This window comes from Neopelma chrysocephalum, unplaced genomic scaffold (assembly GCF_003984885.1).
Source record: "Neopelma chrysocephalum unplaced genomic scaffold, ASM398488v2 Primary Assembly neopelma1_209, whole genome shotgun sequence".
Lineage (NCBI taxonomy): Eukaryota > Metazoa > Chordata > Aves > Passeriformes > Pipridae > Neopelma > Neopelma chrysocephalum.
The window spans coordinates 818,301-834,444 of record NW_020897871.1 but is presented as its reverse complement, the minus strand read 5'-3'; the positions used below and the strand labels follow the sequence as shown (position 1 = coordinate 834,444).

General features: G+C 48.8%; 2 protein-coding genes across 8 annotated transcripts in view; one reads left to right on the top strand and one right to left on the bottom strand.

Moving 5' to 3' along the window:
* Positions 1–15: 15 nt before the first annotated feature.
* Positions 16–9,922, top strand: MKRN2 (makorin ring finger protein 2; the record flags this gene model as incomplete). Its single annotated transcript, XM_027703177.1, has 7 exons — positions 16–245; positions 1,532–1,677; positions 2,412–2,716; positions 4,030–4,244; positions 5,272–5,382; positions 7,314–7,458; positions 7,977–9,922. Coding segments are annotated over 7 exons (1,293 nt in total), but the record flags the coding sequence as incomplete, so codon positions are not given.
* A 1,577-nt stretch (positions 9,923–11,499) lies between these two features.
* The window catches only part of RAF1 (Raf-1 proto-oncogene, serine/threonine kinase), a 66,479-nt gene continuing 61,834 nt past the window's right edge, over positions 11,500–16,144 (bottom strand). For all 7 annotated transcript variants that reach the window (XM_027703162.1, XM_027703165.1, XM_027703164.1 and 4 more), the window contains 3 exons: positions 14,949–15,080; positions 13,440–13,574; positions 11,500–12,538 (listed from right to left, as the gene is read on the bottom strand). In XM_027703162.1, the coding sequence (XP_027558963.1) occupies positions 12,398–12,538; positions 13,440–13,574; positions 14,949–15,080 (408 nt within the window). In that variant the 3' untranslated portion in view covers positions 11,500–12,397. The remainder of the gene's footprint in view (positions 12,539–13,439; positions 13,575–14,948; positions 15,081–16,144) is intronic.

The following is a 16,144-nucleotide window of genomic DNA, read 5'->3' as shown; positions in this document are numbered from 1 at the left end:
GGGGGGGGCTTTTCAAACCTCCGTGATCCTGTTAGGAAAACCAAACCTAACCAAACCAGGGTGCTCTGTGCTGTCCCTCCAGCAGGGCCCGCCCTGAGTCGTCTCCTCCCCCACAGGTATTTCCTGCAGGGAGTGTGTCGAGAGGGGAGCAAGTGCCTGTTCTCACACGATCTGTCCACCAGCAAGTCCTCCACCGTCTGCAAGTACTACCAGCGGGGGCAGTGCGCCTACGGCTCCCGCTGCAGGTAACACGGCACGGCGGGCTCCCGGCACCGCTCCCGCCACCCCACACCCTGGGGGGCACAGCGGGGACAGGAGCACAAGGGGAGTTAAACCAGTCACCGAACGCGAGCTTTGCCACAGCCACAAACAGCTTTTGGATCCAGCAGTACAGTTCTGCTCTGGTGTGGCTTCAGCAGTTGTTTATAGAAGTGAAACTTGAGGTTTCAGGTGTGTTTTTCATCCAGTTCTCCCCCCTGAAAGAGCTGTTGGATGCCCAAAGCAGGGCTGCAGCTGCACATGGAATGGCCTCTGGCAGCAGGGCTGGCTCCATGTCCCTGGAGAGCCTGGGAGCTGCTGTGCTCTGAGCCACCTCCACATACATCCCAGCTACAATTCCTGGGATTCCAGCTCTGCCTTGGAGCAAAGCCCCCTCCTCGTGCCCCCTTGGAAAGCTGAGCAGTTCCACACCTTTCCCTGGAGCCTTTGTGTTAAAACTCCCTGAGGAATGCTCTGGGAAATACAGTGCAGGGGCTGATGTTGGTACATTGGTATAGCAGGGATGTGCCCCAGGGCTCCTTCCCAGAGGAATTCCCAGGTGCCTGTGCTGTGCCTGCACCTGGGAGAGGGATCTCTCTGTAGAGTTCCCTCCCTTTGCCTGGTTCATGTGCCAGACTGGATCAGGGGGTTGGACACCAGTGGTTCCCACAGCTCCCATCAGCTGCCCTGGAATTGTGTGGGACGTGGCTGGGGGCTGTGTCACTCAAAAGGCTGCAAAGTGGAGTTGGTTCTGATCCAGCTGTTTTGCTGGAGTTTGGGCACTCAGTATCTGTGGGCATTGCAGGTCCTCAGCACAGCACCAGAATCAGAGATGGGCAATATTTTTGTTCCCATGAAAAATATTGTAGCATTTGGGTATGGCCATGGCTTTACTGGACCAGCCCCTTTACTGGCCGGGGTGCTCCTGCTCTGCTGCTGGAGTGTGTTTCCATAGTTTTACTGGACGTTTTGAGTCCTTTAGGAACTCAGAAGCCCTTTATCTCCTGTGTGGAGATTCGGCATCCTCTCCCGTGGTGGGGAAGCACAAGGTCTGGGTGCTGCTGCCTGCAGGAGGTGCTGAACTGTGGCTCCTTCCTGCACAGGGCCAGTGCTGCTTGCCTGGGGAGTGGGGAGGTGTGGGGGTGACAAGATCCACCCTCCATGGCCAGTGCTGGGACCCTGCCGGAGGCTCAGCCCCTTGGACAGGGTCTTGAGCTGCCCTTGTGCCTGTCCCCAGCACCTGTGCTGGCTGTGACCCCCTTCTCTGTCCCAGGTACGACCACGTGAAGCTCCCGGCCCCGGGCGGGGCCGCAGCCCCGCCTCCCCCCGCTGCCCCCCCGAGCCCCCGGCAGCCCCCGGAGCACGGCCCCGGCACCCGGAGCAGGAGGGAGAAGAGGACGCTGGTGCTCAGGGACAGGAGTGAGTGGGAGGGGGCCGTGCTTGTCTTTGGGGCCGGGCGGCAGGGGGGGGGGTTGTCCTCCTTTGATTGAGTTCCGTGGCCAGCTACAGAGAATTCCTGCCCGATGGAGTCTCTTGCCTTGGAACACTCGTGCCTGTCCTCCCTTCCACTGGCCTGTGGAGGGACTGGCTTTGAGCTCCCTGAGGGATTTTGTCCACCCTGACAGGAGGGTGGAGCCGGGGGGGGGAGTCGGGCTCTGCTCCCAGACAATCAGCAACAGGACAAGAGGAAGCGGCCTAAAGCTGTGCCCGGGAGGCTCAGGTTGGACATGAGAAGGAATTTCTTCCTGGAAAGGGTGGTCAGGCCTTGGCAGGGGCTGCCCAGGGAGGTTTGGAGTCCCCAGCCCTGGAGGTGTCCCAGGAAGGCCTGGCCATGGCACTCAGTGCTCTGGGCTGGGGGACAAGGTGGGCATTGGGCATAGGGTGGACTGGATGGTCTCACATGTCTTTTCCAGCCTAAATGATTTTGTGATTTTTTTAGTCTATTTGTAAACAGAAAGCAGCTGAAGAAATCTTGCAATTGAACTTTTCAGTAGGTAATTTGGGAACATTCCTGTGATTTGTGAGCAGAAGGGGCTTAGAGATGAGATTTCATTGAGAAGAAAACTTTAAAAAAGCAAACGCAGCTGTTGCTCCTGGGAAGGAGAGGCCGTGGAGTGCCCTGGGCCGTGCAGTGCCTGTGTCTGTCCCCTCAGATCTGTGTGGCTCAGGAGAGGAGAAGCCGCCGCCGGGCGCCCCCGGGGACGGGGGGAGCTGCAGTGAGCCCGCGGAGAGCCTGGAGGTGAAGCCCCACTCGTACCTGGAGGCCATCTGCAGCGGGCTGGCAGAGCCCGGGCCCGAGGTGCCCTGCGGGGCCGGGGGGCAGCTGTGCCCCTACTCGGCCCGGGGGCCATGCCCCGTCGGGGAGCGCTGCCCGTACCTGCACGGGGACCTGTGCGACATCTGCGGCCTCCACGTGCTGCACCCCCACGACCCCGAGCAGAGGAGGGCCCACGAGATGGTAAGGACAGGGCACCCTGGGGGTTGGCTCTGCAGTGCAAAGACTGTTTTGTACCATAGCCAGTCCCAAAGAGCTGCCGTTGTATTGCTTATCCAGCTAGAGAATGGTTCTAACAGTGGTGTGTTCAAGCATCTGGGGCTTAACTGGGAGCAGTGATGCAGGAATCACCTCGTTTTTTCCTATTCCATCCCTGTCAGAGGCTGGCCTGCAGCCCTCTCCCAGCGCACTGAAGCTCTGCCGGAATGCCCGTTGCGGGTCAGCCGGTGCCTCTGTGCATGTCACGGACACTGGGACAGGAACTGGGGCTGCTGTGCTCTGGGATGGCCCTGCTGGGGCAGCTTGGCACCTGCTCCTGGCTGGGGCTGCACCCAGGACACGGGCAAGTGGGGACACATGGGAGGGAGCACAAAGATTTTGGGGCTGAACTTGCAGGCATTGGTGAGGCATTGGCTGGGTAAGGATGGGCTGAAGGGTTGCTCGTTCCTCTGCCTGGCTACCAGGTTTACATCAGGGCTAGTGAGGAGCAGGAGCAGAATCCAAGGGTTAAAAAGCTCAGGGTTTGTGCAGTCTGTGTGTACTTTTGAGATGTGCTGCTGCAGGAATGCTCACTCCTCCCAGGAGCTGGTTGGTGCCTGGCTCAGTGTCCAGGCACTGGTGCTCTCAGAAGCAGAGCTGTGTGCTGGATGAGGAGCTGCACTAGTCAAAGGTGCTACTAACAGGGAATTATTTTGTGTCCTTTGTCATTATGATTATAGTTTGAAGTCATGTAAATTTATATTACTTTTCAAGCCCTGAGACCTTTGAAAAGTAAAGAGGTAGAACTGTGCAGGTATGAGCAGTAGCTCACCTTGTGGTTATGGATTGTCACTGTGGGGATGAGCAGTGCTGGAGGAAAGCCTGAAATAAGAGCCTAATGCCTTAAGTGCGTAAAACTTAATATCCAGTGAGTGAATGTGGCCTTAATAATAATCAGAGTAACAACTTGAGTGTGGCACTTGTTCTGGACCCTCAATGTGATGTTTTTTCGAGGTGTTTGAAGCATTAAATGATTCAATACCTGTTCCATGAGAGATGCAGAAAGGGGTAAATGAAGAGTGCTCAGGCATCCTTATTTCTGACAGTTCTGAAGCTGCAGAGAACACTGAAGGCTGAAATAAGTGATTGGATTTAATGTTCTTTAAATGAAATGATGATGGGTAGGAATGATGCCCTTAGTGAGTGTTGTGTGTTTTTGCTGTCACAGACCCTTTCCTCAGACACTTCTGTCCCAGCCTGGCAGGGAGTGCACTGACACTGACCTCTCTCCCCCACAGATGTGCATGGCCACGTTTGAGCACGACATGGAGAAGGCCTTTGCCTTCCAGGCCAGCCAGGACAAGGTGTGTTCCATCTGCATGGAGGTGGTGTATGAGAAACCATCGGCCTCAGAGAGGAGGTTTGGAATCCTGTCCAACTGCACCCACACCTACTGCCTGTCCTGCATCCGGCAGTGGAGATGTGCCAAGCAGTTCGAGAACCCCATCATCAAGTGAGTGTTCTCCTGGGCCCTGCCACTGAGGGGCTTGCAAAGGAAACTGCTGAGCAGGGATTCTGGAGCTGGAAATATGAGCAGAGAGCTCAGAAAACAGGTCCAAGGGCTGGCCAGTCCCAGGACTTGGCTATGAGAGCTGTCTCCAAGAGCAGCAGGACACTTGGGGTGTCCTTGGGTAACAGCTCACTTAATGCTCTGGCCCTATGTGGGAAAAGTTTGGCCCTGTCCATGTTGTTGGGGCAGAGTGCAGACACGGGGGCTCTGGAACAGCTGGGACCTCATTAACCTCTGCCCCTCACAGTGACCTGTGTGCAAGAACAGCAACTCCTTTTCCTATGTAGGTGCTTCATTATGGGACTTTTCTCTAAATTGTGGCTTACTCCAGGTAAAGGTCCCACTAATCACACCTTTATCTGTGTCTGAGTAAATGCCTTCATCTTCTAGCTCAATAAAAAATGTATTCCAAACATGTTCCTCCTCAGGTGAGAGAATTTAAAACATCCGGTCAGTTTCCTTGAAGTTACAAACATGGGAAATATTTTCATTCTTCTGCCAAAATAGACTTTTCTGCACAACTTTTACTACAACTTTCGTTGAAGTGAATGTCAGCTCATTGCATTTCCAAAGTCTGAGACACCTTCATTTGTGTTTCTCCTCTGGTTTGGCTTCCTGCTGCAGGGGGGCTGCAGCACTCACAGAGCAGTGACAGTTTGTTTCTGCTGATCTGCTGGGGTTGGCAAATACAGGTTTCTGTGCATTGAGGAAATACCTGTTGCTTTTGTTCAAGTCCAGAACCAAACAGGAGCCCTGACTGCACTGAGCTGGATGATTTCAAGTGAAACTCCAAAGCAATGCACCCCAAAGTGTGCTGTGCTAACGTGGGAGGAGGAGCTGCTGCCTCAGAGTGACAGAGCAGCCCCTTCCCTCGGAAAAGCTGCTGCTGGCAGGTGTAGGGGGGTGTCCCTCCTGGGAGGGTGTCCCTCCTGGAGGCAGCAGAGCTGACAGGCATTGCTGTTTTGTTCAGGTCGTGCCCCGAGTGCCGAGTGATCTCCGAGTTTGTCATCCCCAGTGTGTACTGGGTGGAGGAGCAGGAGAAGAAGAATGAGCTGATTGAAGCCTTTAAGCAGGGAGTGGGGTAAGTTCAGTAACACACACTCTGTGTGTTCTTTAGATGCACCAAGGGTCAGTCAGTCACTGAGCCCGCATTTCTAAACTTCATGTAATTCCAGCCCATTGTCCAGAGAACTCCTGATCTCTGCTCACTCCTCTGCTTAACTTCGTGGCTGCCACGAAATGGTCTGGCCTGTAATTGTAGATCAGAAATTATTCAACCTCACTGTGCTCTGAAGTGTTGAAGTTATTTCAGCTCACTTGCCAAAATTGGCTTTATGTGGCTTCTGTTTATCCCTCAGACTCAATCGCCTGGAATGCTGTTGGTTACTGAGAACAAACAGGGAAGGAAAATGTAATAGTCTCCTGCAATATGGGATAAAAATTCATGGAGCTTTTGTAATGTCTGCTGGAAATGGCAGATACTCCAGGGCTGCATTCCTTGTATTGTCCAACAGGAATACTGGGAGCACGGGGAGAGGGCAGTGCTAGAGCAGCTCTGCAGAGCTGTGCTTGCCTGGGATGTGTGAGGGCTGTGTGGTTCACAGAGCAGGGAGATACCATTTCTTATCTCCTGCTCCCTGTTTTTAGGGTGACCAGGCAGAGCTGGGCCTGACCCCAGTGAGCCTGGTCTGTTTTGCTGATGGTTTGCAGCTTTATTCTGTGATGTGCATCCACCTTTAAACAGGAGTACAGGAAAAAATGGGCCTTATTTAGACCCATCTTACTGTGGCTGCAGCTTCTCAGCTGCTTGAACTCCTGTAGAGCTCAGCAGAAGAATTGAAAGCAGTGCTGCTCCATGAAACACTTAACCCAGCATCTTGTCCTCTATTTGCAAAATATTTGAATAAAATTAAGCACTTTAAACTGCAGTTCTTCAGATAGGGGTTGTTTTCAATCCCCCATCACTGGTTTGGTTTATTTTAGCTCCTAAGGACTTTGGATTGAGGTGGTCAGTTGTGCTCCAGAGCCTCAGCACAGTTTTTAAACAGCCCTGTTCCCAGCAAGGTCAGCCTTTGTGCCACTGCAGTAGCAGTGTAGGTGGTCATGGAAGTCAAGTTTGACTCTTGTCAACCGTTGTATAGGAGAAGGTGTAAAAAGAGGCTTTGCTGAAGTGCTCAGCTAAGACTAATACATTACAGGTTATGGGTAAAAATGTCTTTGGTACAGAAATTCTATGGGTAGAGCTCTTGGCAGTTAGTTTAATGTGAGGATTTGGTGTTGGTGGAATGAAAAAATGCTAATAAGATGCTGCTGAAGTGGAGTCTAAGCCAAGAGCTGGGGTCAGGACAACACAGGATGAAAAAACCTGTTTGAGTGTTTGGGTATTCTGTTTGTTAGGGTTGATCTTTGTGCTCCATGTAGTTGCTATTGGATAGACTGTATCTATGTCTTAGGAATCAGTTCCATCACTGTTTTCATATTATCAAGTTCCATTGCATTTTCCCTGTAGTTTCCTCTTCAGCTGTTTTCATTGTAGAACAATCCACCCCCCTCCCCAGGTACTGTTGTACAAACTGTGCAAGGATCAACCCTGTGACAAGTTGCTGTGCAGCCTGGACACCTTGGCTGAACAACAAAGATGAGGAAACATCAAATAACAAAGAATTGTCAAAGGAGATGAGGAGGGGAACTGGTTCTTAAAAATGTAGTGGTAGAAAAGGCAGGAGAAAAGATATCCTAGAAAAAGAGCAATGGATTGGCCCATTGTGGTGCTCTTTGAACATCCTTCACTTTCACAGCTTAAAATGAAACTGTTTGATTTATGATGCTGTTTTTTTATGTGTTTGTTTGCTTTCAGTGATCTCTCCCCTCTGTTTTGGCTGCTCTCAGGGAAGGGGAGGCCAAAGCTCTGGGTGTGAGAACTGGAGCATCACTAAGGCTGAGCCTGGGGACTGAACTGCAGCTCCTTCCTCCCCAGCTGGAGGCAGTAACTCTCTCTTCTCATTAAATCAGGAAAAAGCCCTGCAAGTACTTTGAGCAAGGGAAGGGGACGTGCCCCTTTGGCGGGAAGTGTCTGTACCTGCACGCGTACCCCGACGGCACCCGCGCCGAGCCCGAGAAACCCCGCAAACAGCTGAGCTCCGAGGGCACAGTGCGGGTGAGGAACCCTGGGGCACTGCTCTGGCACACCCTGCGGGGAGCAGGGGCTGCTGGGAGTGTGCTGTGCCCTGCAGGACAAGCTGAGAAAGCACCTCTCAATGCCCCTTGGGGCAAAGGTTTGTTCTTAGGGGAAGGAAAACGCACCTCATTTAACAGCAAAATGTTTGCTTTATTTTTTCAGCTAGTCCTTCTCAGGGCACACCTTCCCTCGCAGCAATTCTGCCCTTACAGCTTTCAGCCACACTGCTAAAAGCTCATGTCATGTGCCTGCACAGAGCTGGCCCCAAGGGCAGCTGAAAAGGTTTAAAGCCTCCTCAGAAACTCACCCTGGCCTGCATTTGGTGCTGGCCGTGTCCACTCCCCCCTTCGTGCAGAGAGGGGTTGTCACCCTGAGCTCAGCACACAAACCCAGCTCTGCAGTCCCCCCCCCGGGGCTGTTCTGATGAGGAAGGGCTGCCGGGGCAGAGTTCAGCTCTGGGGCTGGTCCCTGCTCAGGCACATCTCTCTCTGTTGCAGTTCTTCAACTCGGTGCGTCTGTGGGACTTTATCGAGGACAGGGAGAGCCGGGCGGCGCCGGGCACGGACCAGGTCACGGAGCTGGGGGAGCTGTTCATGCACCTCTCGGGGGCTGAGGAGGACCCTGCTGCTGCCCAGTGAACACAGCACAGCCCTCCACCCACAGCAGTGCAGCTATTTATTAGCCTTGCCTTTACTCTCTGCAGCACAGGTAGAACAAAAGTGCCCTGTGGTTTACTGTGCAGTCCCGGTGAAGTTTTCAGATAGTTTTTGTATGGCAACAAAAATACTAAAATATATTTAAAAAAATAAATCGACTGCATGGAAAAAAAAATCCCTTAATCCCAAGAGGGTTTTCTCCCTCTCTGGCCTAACATATGCTGTCTTGTGAGCTGAGTGGTAGTGTAAATACAGTGCCAGGTAAAGCTTAAGCTGGTAAAAACTGTTGCTAAATAGAGTTTGGGTGCTTTTTTTTGTTTTCTCCACTAAATCAACTAAATGTATAACTACAAAACCCACTGGGAATAATGGTTAGTGTACATTTTTCTCCTTAAAAAGGAGACCTGAGATTTAAGACCTTACACATTATACCTCAGACAGTACCTAGAGTTCAGCATAAAGTTTACTGCACTCTTGGGGGTGGATGTCCTGGGAGTGGGGCTGGACAAGGCCTGGCTCTCCCAGACAGGGTTCCCACCCTTGTTTTATGCAAACTGAAGTGCAGGGAGGCAAGAAGTGGCTCTTGGAGCAGCTGCTGTAAAGCAAATGCAGCTGCACTGAATCAGAAACTCGGGCAGAGCAACACTGGTGTCACAAGGCAGAGCTAAATTGAACTTACAGCACAAACTGGAGCTTGGAAACTGCAGCATGAGAGAAAGGTGTTGTCAGTAACCCGACCCACCATCCTGCCCCAGCACTGGGAGTGGCTCTGCAGCTGCTCTCTGTCTCCATCTGCCTTTTCCAGAGCAAGGCCAGCGATGTTAGAGGCACAGCAGGGGTGAGGGATTTAGGCACATCTCTGCTGAGTGAACAGAGTTTACTGAATTCTGGTTTTGTTAAAAATGGCATTCATGTTTGTGCTGCAAAGGGAGTTAGAAACTGTGAAATTTGACACACAAAGTTAATTCTGCTCAGTCGTTTGCATGAACTTTGCAGTTAAACTAAGAATTGTGTCTGGACACAGGTGAAGTGGCTGCTGAGTCACAGCATGAACACACCTGAGCTGGTCCTGCCCCTGCAGGGGAGGGGAGCTCAGGTTCTCTAAATACATCCCTTGGGATTAGAGTGAAACCACAATGAACAAACAGTGTCTGTAAATATATATATGTGTGTGTGTGTGTATATATGCACATATATATATGTAGGGTTTATTTTAGAACAATTCAGTTAAAGTGGAAAGCAGGGATGGAGTCAGTTTGGTTATTATTTATATTATTATAGCAACACAAAGGCATAACAATAACACTTCTGAAAGTGGGAAAGAAAGAAAGAGAAAGGAAGCATCAGAGTAGAAAGATCTCACCCCGCATGGATCCAGTGCTGAGGTTTGGCTGGTGCAGTTTGCACGTCCATGGGTCAGTGATGGTCACAGTCCTGATCCATCGGGGAGGGGAAGAGCCACAGAACACCAAGGTCAGTGGATAATGTTCCTTCAGGGTTAGGTGGGAACACCCAGGTACCTCCCCTGGGTGTGAGGCAAAGGGCAGGAACCTTAATCTGGGATTCCAACACCTGCCAATGGCAGCCAGTGAATGACCCCAGGATTATCCACTGCTGGTTGGCTTTTCTGGGTCAGAAGTGGAGCTGAGAAAGCCCTGGATGGCAGCCCAGCACCTGTGTAGGGGAGAACTGCCCTCTCTGTGCCCAGCACTTCCCCCAGACTGAATATGCCAGGTTTGCTCTCTGTTCTGACCCGGGAAATGGAACTTGCCCAGAAATATTTCCCCCTGGAGTTAATTTGTAGCAGCACTTACTGCAGAGTCAGGCCTTGCCTCGTGTCTGTAACAAACACCAGTTCTCAGCTGCTTTACAAAACTGGCTCATGGAGGCACCAGCAAAGGTCTCGCTCGAGTCCTGTTAGTACAACTGGTCACCACTAATTACAAAGATGAAGGAAAATCATCACTAAGAGAGATGTTATACACTAAGATGAATGTTCAAGAGCACCTGCCCAAACATACTTTCTACTTCAAAATACACAGCCCTTACCCTCCCACTGAAATTTGTTTCTAGGTGCTCCTGTACACATTTTTTCCACAAAGAAATAAAATACATCCAAAAAGTCAATGGAAAGGATGTTCTTTACCTTAAACAAGACATTCCTGATTGACTTTGCCCCAAGAACAGTGATCTGAAATTAAGAAGGCAACTTGTTTTCCAAAGCTACCTGGGGACAACAGAGACAGACATTTAAATTAAAGAGCAGTAAGATTTAAAAGGTCTGAGTTTCTAAATTGGGAGCTTTCATTTAATTGGACATCAAGTGCTACTTAAAATAAGCCTATTTATCAAATATATTTAAATGTTTTAAGAGTCACAGAATCTGTTTTAAAAATCAAGAGTTAATGGTTTCTTTTGGGAAATTAGAGCTAAAGTAAAAAGCAGCTCAAGCATTTCTGGTTTTTTTTCTTCCCCCTCTTTAAGCTTATGATAATGAAGTTGAAATTACCGAAAAATTACATTAGTGAGAGTTGCAGTTAAAGTACCAAGAGTATTATTAAAACCCATGCAGAACCATTTGGAGCAGTTTCCCTCAAGTCTCAGTTTACTTTTTAGCAAGCAAAGTTTATGGTCACTCTAAGGATCAATATTCCACCCTTCTTGTTACGTTATGGAACGTTCTAAGTACAGACAGTGTAGATATTATTTCTAAGTCTGTGTCTGGCTCTAGTCCCTCTTTCAGAAGCACTTTGTGGGGTTTTGCTGCTGCACACAAGAAGCTGCAGTGTCTGTCTGGTCATTACAGAGAAGAGCTGGACACAGCAGCTGTCCCCACTGACAGCATTTGGGGTGGAGGTCACAGCCTCCACTCACTGCTCCTGCTCAGACAGGGCCCCCACTCCCCTGTGCACACAGAGAAAGGCAAAATCCCAGACTTCCCAACCATCTGGGTTTCCATCCTTGCCCTAATAAACATATTTAAACAGAGTGCTATTTAAAAAACCCCAATTTTTAGATTAAAGCATCTATTTCTGTCATCCAGGGAGTTCAGCCAAGACAAAACCCTCACTTCCCCCTACAGAAACAAGAGAAAACAGAGCAAAACTGGTGCAGTGAAACAGCTTGAGAGGCATCAGTGTGGGTTTGAGTAGATGCTGCTGAAGGATTATTACAGTAAGAATTGTCTTGTCATGGGAATGATGGGAAAGAGAGGTTGTTGTATCAAGTGTGTTTTTACTTGCACTGTTACCTGTCATAGTAACTCTCTTAAAAAGTACTCAGAAACTTCTGAGTTTTCCAAGTCTAGATGTAGCAGTCAGAACTATGGAGTAGTGCATTAAATGATGACATGGAATCATACACCTAAAATTTAATTTATTTTATTAAAATAAGATAATCAGAGGAACCTTGGCTTACAATAAATGCATTTTCTCAGGAGCAATAAAAACAAAATTAAACCCCAAATCAGCAAGAAAAACTGTATATGCTCAGTTTCCTCTTGATAGTGCATCTCTTGCACGACAGCTTCCGATGGGATGCAGACGGATAATGTCCCTCAGCCTTTGCCAGCCCCAAGGCTGTGCTTCCACACTCTCCACCTCCTGGGCTGCAGGGAACAGTCCTTAGTACCAAAGTCAGCTGTGAGGCTTCTCAGGATGACCGTGACTGGCTGCTTCCTTCTCTGAGCAGGACAATTCAGAACAGATTCCATTCTTTTGCAAGAGTTTTTCTTCTATGTGCAAAACTATTGCAAAACTATTTTGTGTTGAATTAGCATTTTAACTTATTTCATTGGCTTGATGAAGCTCTTAGGGCAGGAGCTGATTTCCAGAGTTATTTCCTCTTCCCTCAGTCTTGTTTGCAGACCCATTGCAGGCACAGCTCCCCCACCTCGAGGTGGCACATGGCGTGGGGCAATCAGAGCACCAGGACCTTGTCCTCAGAGCCACCCTGGCTGTGGAAACACCCCCTCAGCACAGATCCAGCCCGTCCAGAACCACTGCCAAAGGAACATCCACCCGCTTCCGGGCGTGGGCAAAGTAAGGCTCAAGTGCATCTATTAAAAAATAGTAATAGATCTCTTGATTTGCAGTCTGTCCCTGCCCAGGGCACGGCAGGGCAGGCCGGGAGGGCTGAGCACGGATCCTTAGCAGCTTGCTGGGACGAGGGGACCGGGGATCCCGCTGGCACTGGTCTGGGCACGAGTCACGGAGAGCACAAGTGTCCCTGTGTGCCTGTCCCCGAGCGGGGCAGGGGCAGGCCTAGAAGACGGGCAGCTTGGAGGAGGTGAGGGTGCAGGCGTTGATGTCCTCCGTGTGCGCCGCGCGGTGCAGCGACGGCTCCGACGCGCTGCGGTTGATCTTGGGCAGGGAGTGCTGCAGCAGCTCGATGGACGACAGGATCTGGGGGAACACACCCAGTGAGGGGCTGCTCAGAGAGGCAGCTCTGCCTAGGTCAGTCTTAAACCTTCATTCCATTCCTTCCCAACTCCATTCAGTTATGGCTTTAAGCTTACCTTGCAGAGCAGCAACGTGCTCTGCGGGCACTGAACACAACCCTGCAGCTGCAATAACCCACCTCTGCCAGCCAGGCTGTGCTCTGAGGAGCCTCAGGGAGGGGCAGAGGGTTTTCCATTAGTTCTCAGTCAATTCACAAGCATCTGTGCAATCCCAGCACAGTAACAGGGAAAGAACTGCATTTTCTGCCTGACAGTCTGTTTGCAAAGAACTGTTGGAAAGAACTTTTTAAACAACAAGCTGTTTAAAACAGCAAGTTCTTTTTCCAAAATCTGCTGATATTTAATTCCAGCTATTTAATAAGAAAGCACCTTCCCCATCCTCATAGTGACAGAAAAAGGTAAAGTATCCCTTGTAAAAATACCAAAAATTGCTACATGAATTTCCATCCCCCAGTGGATTTTGTTTGCTTGTTTTTAGTTGTGGGGAAGGAAAGGAGGAGTTGTCTCTCATTTCCCTCAAACCTACACTAAAATAAAATGTATACAGAGAAACAGATTTGATTTTAATTGTGTTAGGGTGGGGTTTTGCTTCTCTCTAAAGTGGGTCAGCTGTTAAACTGCTCCAGGGTCACCTGGCACAGCCTCAGCTTCATGAGTCATGATTTTTCATGACCTTTGCAGAACTGAAATACCAACTGCCAAAGGAGCTGGGTTGTGAACAAAGGCAAAAATAGGAACCAGGCTGCACTTCATGTAACCCAAACCTTCCACCTGAGCAGATTCTTTCGTGTGCTAATGGCTATTTATACAATACCCTGAAACTCCTGTGCACAAAACACACTTACCTGTGGAAACAGAGGTCGTTCTTCCCTAACCTTCTTCAAGCAATCTGCTACGAGCCTCTTCATTGCTTTGGGGCAGTTCTTGTACAGTTTACTGAGGTCTGGGGAAGCATAACCTCGGCCAACCATGAAAATGATCTGCAGAACAACAAGGAAGCAGCACAAACCAAAGTCAGGGAAGTGGTTTCACTGGTGATGATTAAATCTGAGTACCAAAGGACAGCCCAGAGCCCTGCAGATTGTCCCAGTGAGTGAACCAGGCCGATGGTCCCGCTGGGTGCAGGGGAGGATGGGACTGCTCCAGGAATGCTGTGCTTTGGAAGGCTCAGCAGGAGAAGGAGCTGTTGGTGCTCCGTGACATGGACATGGGAGCTCCTTCTGCTGAGTCTACAGTGACAACTTGATGTTCAGGGATATCTGAATCACAGAACCATCAGATCATCAGAACTAATCACAGCTAATGCAGCAAAAAAGGAAATGGATCGTTTTGAGACAAACAATAAAAGATGTTATTAGTGTTGGAAAATACTTATTCTGTTTTAATCCAGGTTAATATGGTCATTGTTTAGGATTTTCATCCTAAATAATGTCTTTGTGTTCTTCTCCTGGAAATATTCTGTTCTGTCCCTCCTGAAAACTTATGTGAGAGTCAGCTGCTGCATGTTTTGCAACAGTGATGGTTATTGAAACTTGCATATAATTTCAATATTATGAATTAAAGCATATTCCAATGGCCCAGTTTGTAGACAACCTTAAAATAAGAAAAAACTTCCTTAGCTTAACAGAAGTGGCCTCTTCTACTTACAACACTGACTGTGAATTATTACAGGTTATAAGAGTCACTAATAGAGGCTAAAATCTAGTTGTTTGCCCCCATAATCTCCATACACACACACTTCTCATTAGAAGATCTGAATTAATAAAAAGCAACCAAAACCACAAACCACAACTGAGGATCATCAAAACAGCTCCCAAAGATCCCACAGTTCCTGCCCTGCAGCGTTGGCTCTACACTGGCTAAGCCAGGAGAAGTGTTCATGGGAAGAGAACAGTTGGGGTTTCTGTCCTCAATGTGCTTCTTTACCATTGTTGGTTGGGTGACTACAGCTTAGGAAAGACTAAATCACACCAACATTCCATAGTCAAAGGTCTGACAATAGGCACTATTTTTTTGCCTTAGTAAAAAGCACAGAATCCAACCTGACACAAGAACATTTTTAAAATCAAAAGGAAAAGTTCACGTAACTGCAAATGTATAAACCAAGATTTTACTGAGGTACCTAAAGCTTTAACCTGTGAATAAATTCACAGGGCACTTACAATGCTTATAAAAATCAATTTTTTTCCCTTGAGTAACTGTCCCTGTCAATATTGAATAAACATTCAGTAACACAGATTTGCTGCTGAAACAAAGCAAGTTATAAACAACATTTCAATTGTTTTGCATTTGTGTTTATCCTGCAAAATGTGCAATGCCCAGAAATCCAATGGTGGTCCCAGCGTGTTCCTCACCTGATCTCGGTTGTTGATGTGGGAATAGGGCAGCTCTCCTGTCATCAGCTCATATAACACTATTCCATAGGAGTAGACATCTGACTGGAAGCTGAAGGGGTTGCTGTCCTGCATCCGGATCACCTCGGGGGCCTGGGCAGGAACAAACACAGCAGGAGGGGGTTAAACACCCAGGGCACACGAGCAAGGCTCTGGCTGAGGGGCACTGTGCCAGCAGAAAGGTCAGTGCTGGGACTGGCAATGGTTACTGACTCCTGGGGCTCACACAGCTGAGCCTGAGACTTTCTCCATCAGTTCTTAAACAGGTATCCATGTTAAAGGGGGAAAACACACAATTCCAATACAGACTTGGTATTTTATAACATCTGTATCAAAACATTTTCATGAAAGCCAAGTAGGAAACAGCCCAGACTGAAGACTAGGGAAGAACTGCAGGAGCACTGCAGCACCTTTGCAAAACAAAGCACAATTATGAAGCTGAAGAGCTTAAAGGAAACAACTTGGAATGACTGAACAAAACCAGAGAGAAACAATCCAAATAACCTTCCCATTGACTGAGACTTTTTTTCCCCTAATGAAGTCCCCCAGAATTACTGAGCAAAGCACTAAAGTACAACAGCACAACAAAACCCCAGTAAGGGATCAGAGCAACTTGCAAGGAAACAACCTCCCTTTCTATGGGATGACAGCTCAGCAAAGATGGGCTACAAATGATTAAAATGGGAAAAAACCTGCAAAGAACAAATATGCAGGTTTTTTCCCCAAGATCTGTTTCAGGTATCCACTGGGTTAGTTTTAAATCCTTTTACGGAAAGCTGTAAAAAAATTTGGCTTTTTGTAATAAGTTTTTAAAAGAAAAAAAACATTTCTGCTCTTGTAACTTGGTTTCAGGTGTTGTGTGCATTTTACAAAGCACAAACCAATCCTGGCCAAGCATCCTGATGTTTTTAAAGGACACTTCTGGCATACTGACAGCCCTAAGTATTTAAATAACTCCAACAGTCCAGAGGAGAAGCCTCAGGTGTCTCTTTGCACAGTGAACTCTCCAGCACTCCGTGCTTCGATCTTAACTCAACCTACAACTGCAAGGAGAGTCTCCACAGTACTCAGAGCACTTCATTGAGGTTTAAGGTGTCAAACAGTGTCCAGCTGCCAGAACACAAGAGGCCCAAAGGCAGGGTTGGAGCAGGGCAGGG